The sequence below is a fragment of the Petaurus breviceps genome, unplaced genomic scaffold (genome assembly GCF_028583685.1).
Source record: "Petaurus breviceps papuanus isolate PSGF00001 unplaced genomic scaffold, PetGlider_PUasm1.0 90444, whole genome shotgun sequence".
Classification (NCBI taxonomy): domain Eukaryota; kingdom Metazoa; phylum Chordata; class Mammalia; order Diprotodontia; family Petauridae; genus Petaurus; species Petaurus breviceps.
Genome location: NW_027187256.1, coordinates 3,715,694 through 3,725,579, shown reverse-complemented (window position 1 = coordinate 3,725,579; position 9,886 = coordinate 3,715,694). Strand labels below are relative to the sequence as shown.

The 9,886-nt window shown below is 39.5% G+C and overlaps 1 protein-coding gene across 1 annotated transcript in view; it reads right to left on the bottom strand.

Moving 5' to 3' along the window:
* Window positions 1-9,886, bottom strand: part of LOC138177793 (NACHT, LRR and PYD domains-containing protein 12-like) — an 83,866-nt gene that overhangs the window by 38,195 nt on the left and 35,785 nt on the right. Inside the window, exons 5-7 of the mRNA XM_069108993.1 lie at window positions 6,847-7,088; window positions 3,887-4,057; window positions 1,231-1,401 (exon numbers count right to left, since the gene is read on the bottom strand). Coding sequence (XP_068965094.1) covers window positions 1,231-1,401; window positions 3,887-4,057; window positions 6,847-7,088 — 584 coding nt within the window. The remainder of the gene's footprint in view (window positions 1-1,230; window positions 1,402-3,886; window positions 4,058-6,846; window positions 7,089-9,886) is intronic.

The window sequence follows — 9,886 nt, the reverse complement described above, 5'->3', positions numbered from 1 at the left end:
AAACAGGCACAAGGAAAGGCAAAATCCAGGATTGCCTGGTGTTGCACCCTTTCTTCCAAAATTCTGTGTCTCCAAAGAAAAGTTCAGGTGAGAATCTAGGCTGGCCACATGTCCACAGCTGAAAAGGGAACACTGACTATCCCATAACAAGGATCTATTGCTCCATCTGTCTGCAAAAACCAATAGAAGTTTCAAGACATAAGAGAATATACTCACAATAAAATTCTCCATGGCCCAGGACAATGCTTAATGCAGAAACCTGAACTCAGTGCTTCATTCAGCTTGAAAATATTTAGTTTGATTTCTTGGATATTAACTAGTGCCTGTGTTACAAACCCAGCATCTTGAGTCTCATATACAGGAGAAAACCATTCTGGGAAATTAGTATTAGAAAACCAGGATTGTTTATGATTTCTATTGGTTTCTCGCTTCACCCACTGCAGTGATGGGGACCTGATTCATAGTGATATTCTACATCTAAGTTTCCTATCTAGCTCCTTGACTATCTCTTCTCTCCTCTCATTCTCTCTTCTCTGCCTCTTCCTTCTGCTCCCCTGCTCTCCTCCCTCCCCTGTCTTTTTCTCCCCTCCACTCCCTACTCTCCCTCTGGATGGATTAGAGAGGGGAAAGATTTGAGGTATGGGAACCAGTTAGTGGGCTACTGCAATAATGAAGGTGAAAGGTGAGTCATATGAACAGATCGAAGAAAGAGGATAAAGAGCATTATCTGGAGGAAGAAATTACGTTATTTGGCAACTGATTATGTGTATGGGGTGAGGAATGAGGAAGAACAGTAAAGATATAATCCTGAGCGACTAGAAGGATGGTATTTCAAACCGAAATAGGGAAGTTAGGAAGAGATGTGGATTTTCGTAAAAAGATAACCACTTCTGTTTAGAAATACTGAGCCTAACATGCTTACAGGATATCTAAAGAGGAGGACTGATAATATAGATTTGGGAGCCATGCCCATAGATGTGATAATTGGCTGTTAGAGAGAAACAGGCTCTAGTTTATTTCATACTCCTTTAGCAAACCAAGCTCTCCCTGTCATGTTCCTCCTTAGGCCACAGTGGGAAGGAGAAGGTTATAAGACTGTGAACCCTGAACCTGGATTAGGCACACAGTTTCCACTCTCCATTCCTGGATTCATGTTGCTCTCTCCTCCTAATGCACTCCTGTTCCTGATGCCAAGTAGAACAAGAACAAAGGGAACATGTGGGAACTCACCTCAATTTCTCCAAACTACAGGTTTGATCTTCCAAGGCCACACACAGAAGTTTCATTGCTTTCTCCTCAATAAAATTTCCACTGAGATCTAGGTCTTTCAGGCTCTCATTGCTATCGAGGGCAGAGAAGAGATTCTGGGAACATGTAGGTGAATGAAAACAATGCTGCAAACTGTGGGAGAAAATGTAATCAGAGAGAAAATGATCAATTCATTTTTAGTGATTAAGTCACTTCCTTTTTTTCTCTGGACAATGCTACAAACATTCACTTTATGATCACCATCTTCTGTCATCTCCTATTCAGTGGAATGAATGTAGTTCTTTAAAAATTGTCAGTCTCTTCAAGAGAAAAGCATTTGTAAACCTCAAATTACACCATAAGGCAAGAATGATTAAAAGTATTTAGTACTAGATAAGAAAATGGAAAAGTATACTAATAGACCAGATTGAATAAAAAAGAATCAGAAACAAGTAAAGGCAATAATTACCGTTCAGCAGACAATGAGAAGATAAATTACACACGGAAGAAGTTCCTATGTAAAAAAAAAAAATACTGGAAAAACTGGATAGCCTTTGGGCAGAAATCAGATTTAAATCAATACTCAGAATATATATCATTAGTAGCTCAAAATGTACAAGTGACCTGAATACCTAAGGTCACAAAGTTTAAAAAAAAATGAGGGAAGGTAAGAATCAGATTAGGAACTTTAGACAATTATAAAAAGCTGAGAATTCTTAGATAGTGGCAACCAGAAAAGACAAAATAGCTAATACTCATTATATGGAATTGAAAAGGTTTTAATTTTTAAAGACTTCAAAGCAGTGAATTGGTCCCACAGTACCATTTACTTTTCCTTTCAATCATTGTCCCAGAGCTGCTAAAAGAGAAGGAGCATTTGTAGCACACAACAGAGATGGGATGTTGCCTATACAAAAACAGAAAGCTGCAGGACACAAAAGTTGAAATTTGTATGACTCAACCCCCACTGCCTCCCTCCAAGCTCCTTCTCCTTCTCCCTACTATGGAGGACTTCAGTTACCTGAACAGAATATCCTTTAATCAGTCTTGACTGGATATAGAAATCTATGGGGATTTCAAGGTAGCACAGTGAACAGAGCATCAGCCCTGTAATCAGGAGGACATTAGCTCAAATCCGGCCTCAGACACTTAATACAAAAAGTAGCCATGTGACCTTGGGCAAGTCACTTAACCCCAACTACCCCCCCCCAAAAAAAAAGAAAAAGAAAAAGAAACCTATGCACAGGTTTTTTGTTTTTTTGTCCTAGGGCTTTACTTATCTTGGTGGACATAGTGATACAGCATCACCTATCCAGGTAGTTCTTTGCTGCCAAACACAATGTTAATAGCAATAATTCAGTCTGGCACACCTTTAGTGGTGTCAACACATACCAACTTAGTGTTTTATATAGGAACAAGGAAAGGCAAAATCCAGCAGTATCTGGTGTAGCACATTTATTGCAAAATTCTATGCCCCAAAGAAAAGTTGAGGTAAGAATCTAGGCTGCCCACCATGTCCCCAGAGGAAAAGGGAACACTGACTATTGCATAACAAGGATCTATAGCTCCATTTGTCGGCAAAAACCAATAAAATTTTCAAGACACAAGAGAAGATACTCACGATAAAATTCTCCATGGCCCAGGACAATGCTTAATGCAGAAACCTGAACTCAGTGCTTCATTCAGCTTGAAAATATTTAGTTTGATTTCTTGGATATTAACTAGTGCCTGTATTTCAAACTCAGCATCTTGAGTCTCATATAAAGGAGTAGACCATTCTGGGAAATTAGTATTAGAAAACCAGGATTGTTTATGATTTGTATTGGTTTCTCCCTTCACCCATTGCAGTGATGGGGACCTGATTTACAATGATATTCTACATCTAAGTTTCCTTTCTAGCTCCTTCACTATCTCTTCTCTCCTCTCTCATTCTCTCTTCTCTGCCCCTTCCTTCTGCTCCCCTGCTCTCCTCCCTCCCCTGTCTTTTTCTCCCCTGCACTCCCTACTCTCCCTCTGGATGGATTAGAGAGGGGAAAGATTTGAGGTATGGGAACCAGTTAGTGGGCTACTGCAATAATCAAGGTGAAAGGTGAGTCATATGAACAGATCGAAGAAAGAGGATAAAGGATATTATCTGGAGGAAGAAATTACATTTTTTGGCAACTGATTATGTGTATGGGGTGAGAAAGTGAGGAATGAGGGAGAACAGTAAAGATATAACCTGAGTGACTAGAAGGATGGTATTTCCAACAGAAATAGGGAAGTTAGGAAGAGATGTGGATTTTCTTAAAAAGATAACCACTTCTGTTTAGACATATTGAGCCTGCTAACAGGATATCTAAAGAGTAGGAATGATAATTAAGATAATTTAGGAACCATGCCCATAGATGCAATGATTGGCTATTAGAGAGAAAGTCAGTATTCTTTAGCAAACCTCTAAAAGGTTTAGCTCTCCCTGTCATGTTCCTCCTTAGGACACAGTGAGAAGGAGAGGGTTATAGGACTGTGAACCATGAACGTGGATTATGCACACAGTTTCCACTCTCCATTCCTTGATTCGTGTTTCTCTCTCCTCCTAATGCTCTCCTGTTCCTGATGCCAAGCAGAACATGAACAAAGGGAACATGTGGGAACTCACCTCAGTTTCTCCAACCTACAGTTTTGATCTTCCAAGCCCACACACAGAAGTTTCATTGCTTCCTCCTTAATAAAATTTCCACTGAGATCTAGGTCTTTCAGGCTCTCATTGCTATTGAGGGCAGAGAAGAGATTCTGGGAAGATGTAGGTGAAAGAAAACAATGCTGCAAACTGTGGGAGAAAATGTAATCAGAGAGGAAGTGGTCATTTCATTTTTAGTGATTAAATCACATCCTTTCTTTTTCTGGATGATGCTACAAACTCAGTTACTTTATGATCACCATCCTCTGTCATCTCCTATTCAGTGGAATGAATGTAGTTTCTTAAAAATTGTCAGTCTCTTCAAGAGAAAAGCATTTATAGACCTTAAATTACACCATAAGACAAGAATGATTAAAAGTATTTAGTACTAGAAAAGAAAATGGGAAAGTATATCAATAGACCAGATTGATAAAAAAGAATCAGAAACAAGTAAAGGCAATAATTACTCTTCAACAGACATGAGAAGATAAATTACCCATGGAAGAAGTTCCTATGTAAAAAAAAAAAAAAAATACTGGAAAAACAGGATAGCACTTGGGCAGAAATTAGTTTACATCAATATTCAGAACATATATCATTATTAGCTCAAAATGTATAAATGACTTGAATACTAAAGTTCACAAAGTTTAAAAAATGAGAGAAGGTAAGAATTATATCAGGAACCTTAGACAATTATGAAAAGCAGAGAATTCTTAGATAGGGTCAAACAGTAAAGACAAAATAGGTCATAATCATTACATGAAATTGACAATTTTTAAAGATTATAAAGCAGAGAATTGGTCCCAAAGTACCATTTACTTTTCCTTCCAAACACTGCTCCAGTGCTCCTAAAAGACAAGGAGAATTTCTAGCACACACTAGAGATGGGATCTTTCCTGCACAAAATCAGAAAGCTGCAGGACAGAGACCTGGAAATTTGCATGACTCCACCCCCACTGCCTCCCTCCCTGCTCCTTCTCCTTCTCCCTACTCTGGAGGACCTCAGTTACCTGAACAGAATATCCTTTAATCAGTTTTGACTGGATATAGAAATCTATGCACAGGGTATTTTTTATCCTAGGGTTTTTCTTTTCCTGGTAGAGACGGAGATACAGCATCATCTATCCAGGGATCTTTTTTGCTGCCAAACACAACATTAATAGCACTAATTCAGTCTGGCATGCCTTTAGTGGGGTTAACAGATAGCATGGTGGAAAAGAACACCAACTTTCTGTTCCAAACAGGCACAAGGAAAGGCAAAATCCAGGATTGCCTGGTGTTGCACTCTTTCTTCCAAAATTCTGTGTCTCCAAAGAAAAGTTCAGGTGAGAATCTAGGCTGGCCACATGTCCACAGCTGAAAAGAGAACACTGACTATCCCATAACAAGGATCTATTACTCCATCTGTCTGCAAAAACCAATAAAATTTTCAAGACATAAGAGAATATACTAACAATTAAATTCTCCATGGCCCAGGACAATGCTTAATGCAGAAACCTGAACTCAGTGCTTCATTCAGCTTGATAATATTTACTTTGATTTCTTGGATATTAACTAGTGCCTGTGTTACAAACCCAGCATCTTGAGTCTCATATAAAGGAGCAGACCATTCTGGGAAATTAGTATTAGAAAACCAGAATTGTTTATGATTTCTATTGGTTTCTCGCTTCACCCACTGCAGTGATGGGGACCTGATTTATAGTGATATTCTACATCTAAGTTTTCTATCTAGCTCCTTGACTATCTCTTCTCTCCTCTCATTATCTCTTCTCTGCTCCTTCCTTCTGTACCCCTCCTGCCCTTTCCCCCCCCCCCCTGTCTTTTTCTCCCCTGCACTCCCTACTCTCCCTCTGGATGGATTAGAGAGGGGAAAGATTTGAGGTATGGGAACCAGTTAGTGGGCTACTGCAATAATGAAGGTGAAAGGTGAGTCATATGAACAGATCGAAGAAAGAGGATAAAGAGCATTATCTGGAGGAAGAAATTAAAGTATTTGGCAACTGATTATGGGTATCCCCAACAGAAACAGGGAAATTAGGAAGAGATGTGGATTTTCTTAAAAAGATAACCACTTCTGTTTAGACATATTTAGCCTGACATGCTAACAGGATATCCAAAGACCAGGAATGATAGCATAGATTTGGGAGTCATGTCCATAGATGTGATAATTGGCTGTTAGAAAGAAACAGGCTCTAGTTTATTTCGCATTCCTTTAGCAAACCAAGCTCTCCTGGTCATGTTCCTCCTTAGGGCACAGTGAGAGTGAAGTTAAAAGACTCTGTAATGGGAATGTAAATTTTAAAGATCTTCCCTGCCCCTAGGCTAAAGTGCACCTGGACCTTGGGTGGAGGCTTGTTTTTCAGAAGATACTTTTTGATTGGCCAGTGGGTCAAGAAAGTTGTTACATTCTCTGAGCCAGGAGAAGGCTATATAAGCCCTGATGTGTAGCTTTGTTTAGGGGCTCACTTTGAGAAGTGTTCTGTGATTTGATCTGGATTCTGGGAAGCCGTTTTTGAGAGTCCCCCTCTGCTTTGAAAAACCCAGATGTTGACTGGGTGTGGATGTAATTGCTGGACAGTTTTAAAACTGTCTACTTGATCTGTTTCTCCATCTTGATAATTCTGTCTGTATAATCTGAAGTTCGGGGTGCTGACCTTTTTCCCCTGAACTAGGTAAACAATACATATTTGACTGATTAAAGTAGGCCTGTTAACCCATTGTGAGTTGCTTTCCTTTATAAAAGCAGATCCAAGAACCTGTGGTGGCAGCGACCCTGGGGACGCTGGGGTGCTTGCTGCTACAGACTGTGAACCCTGAATCTGGATTAGGCACACAGTTTCCACTCTCCATTCCTTGGTTCATATTTCTCTCTCCTCTTAATGCACTCCTGTTCCTGATGCCAAACAGAACATGAACAAAGGGAACAGGTGGGAACTCACCTCAGTTTCTCCAACCTACAGTTTTTATCTTCCAAGCCCACACACAGAAGTTTCATTGCTTCCTCCTCAATAAAATTTCCACTGAGATCTAGGTCTTTCAGGCTCTCATTGCTATTGAGAGCAGAGAAGAGATTCTGGAAATATGTAGGTGAATGAAAACAATGCCGCAAACTGTGGGAGAAAATGTAATCAGAGAAAGTGGTCATTTCATTTTTAGTGATTAAATCACATCCTTTCTTTCTCTGGACAATGCTACAAACTCAGTTACTTTATGATCACCATCCTCTGTCATCTCCTATTCAGTGGAATGAATGTAGTTTCTTTAAAAATTGTCAGTCTCTTCAAGAGAAAAGCATTTATAGACCTCAAATTATACAATTAGGCAAGAATGATTAAAAGTATTTAGTATTAGATAAGAAAATGGAAAAGTATATCAATAGACCAGATTGAATAAAAAAGAATCAGAAACAAGTAAAGGCAATAATTACTCTTCAGCAGACATGAGAAAATAAATTACCCATGGAGGAAGTTCCTATGTAAAAAAGAAAAAATATTGGAAAAACAGGATAGCACTTGGGCAGAAATTAGATTTACAATATTCAGAACATATATCTTTATTAGCTCAAAATGTACAAGTAACCTGAATACTGAAGGTCACAAAGTTTAAAAAAAAGGTGAAAAGGTAAGAATCAGGAACCTTACACATTTGTGAAAAGCAGAGAATTCTTAGATAGTGGCAAACAGTAAAAACAAAATAGCTCATATCCATTGCATGATATTGACCATTTTTAATTTTTAAAGATTTCAAAGCAGAGAACTGGTCCCACAGTACCATTTACTTTTCTTTCTAATCATTGCCCCAGAGCTCCTAAAAGACAAAGAGAATTTCTAGCACACACTAGAGATGGGATCTTTCCTGTACAAAATCAGAAAGCTGCAGGACACAAACCTGGAAATTTGGATGACTCCACCCCCACTGCCTCCCTCCCAGCTCCTGCTCCTCCTTCTCTTAGCAAACTAAGCTCTCCCTGTCATGTTTCTCCTTAGGGCACAGTGAGAGCGAGAAGGTTGTAAGACTGTGAACCCTGAATCTGGATTAAGCATACAGTTTCCACTCTCCATTCCTTGGTTCATGTTGCTCTCTCCTCCTAATGCACTCCTGTTCCTGATGCCAAGCAGAACACGAACAAAGGGAACATGTGGGAACTCAGTTCACTTTCTCTAACTTGAAATTTTGATTTTCCAAGGCCACATACAGAAGTTGCATTGCCCCTTCCTCAATGTAATTTTGACCCAGATCTAGGTCTTTTAGGCTCTCATTCCTATTGAGAGCAGAAAAGAGGTTCTGGGAACTGGTTTGGGAAAGAAGACACCAGCACGAACTGTAGGAGAAAACATAATCAGAAGGAAAGTCATTAATTCAGTTTTCCATGATAAAATCACCTACTCTCTTTCTCTGGGCAATGCTAAAATGTCATCTGCTTTTGATCACCATATTTGTCATCTCCTTTTCAGTGGAGTGAGTGAGGGAGGGCTAAAGTGACAACCTAACAAGACCTTAGCCTAAAAGTGCCAGGGTCTCCCATTGCTCCCTGTGCCATCTCCAGCCATCTTGATGAATATCTGACCACTGGACCTAGATGGCCCTGGAGGAGAAAGTGAGGCTGGTGACCTTACACAGCCCTCCCTCACTCAAATCAAAGTCAACTGCAAGTCACGTCATCATCTCCCTGATGTCATGGTCCTCTTCGAGAACAAAGGACAAACAACCTGTGAGTGAATAGTGGCATCTCTACTCTCTTCTCTCCTCTCTAAACTCAATTCCCTCTGGAGCTTACAGATTGGACAACGGGTCCCTGCCCTCCTAGCAGGAATGAATGCAAACATTACATAGTAACTGTTTCTCTTTTGGCTAGGAACTCCAAGTGTCTCTCCCTCCCAGTTTGATTTAATTTTTTTGTTAAAAGATCCATCCCTTGAGCAGCTACTTAAAAAGGCCTATTCACTGAATGGGCATTATCTAATTCAATGTGAGACCTGAAAAGACCTTAGCCTAAAAGGGCCAGGGTCTCCCATTGCATCCTGGGAAATCTCCAATCTCCCTGATGAATATTTGTCCACTGTACTCAGATATCTCTGTAGGAGAAGTGAGACTGGTGACCATACACAGCCCTCCCTCACGCAAATCAAAGTCAACTACAACTTGTGTCATCATCTCCCTGATGTCATGGTCCTCTTTAAGAGTGAAAGACAAACACAACAGCAACAAAAACGACAACCTTCAGTGGAACGAACGTAAAAAGGGTCAGTCTCTTTCAGAAGCATTTATGGATTTCAAATTATACTCTAAGGCATGAGTAATTAAAGTATTGAATACTAGATTTTAAAATGGAAAAGGATACCAAATAGACCAGACTAAACAAGAAAGAATCAGAAACAAGTAAATTCAATAATTCCTCTTCAACAGGCATGAGAAGATAAACTACGCATGGAAGAATTTCCAATGTAAAAAAAAATTTGCTTGAAAAACTGGGGAGCAATTTGATGGAAATTATTTTTACACCAATATTTACAACACATACCATAATTAGCTCAAAATGTACATGTGACCTGAATATTGAAGATCAGTATGTTAAAAAAAAAGAAAGCAAGACAGAAGAGAATGAGATCAAGAACATTAGACAAATATGAATAGGGCAGAATTTTTAGATTGAGGAAACAACAATTACATGAAAATGAAAAGCTGTTTTTAATACTTAAAGATTTCAAAGCAGAGAACTGGTGCTACAGTACCATTAAGTTCCCTACTGATCACTGTCCTAGAATTCCTAAAAGAGAAGGAACATTTGTAGAACACAGTAGAGAAGGGGTCTTTCCTGTACAAAAACAGAAAGGGGCTGGACACAAGCCTGGAAATTTGCATGACTCCACCTCCCACTGCTTCCCTCCCAGCTCCGTGTCCTTCTTTCCCACTCTGCAGGACCTCACTCTTTTGGACAGAATATACTTTATTCTCAGTTTGACATAGAAAATCAGTGCA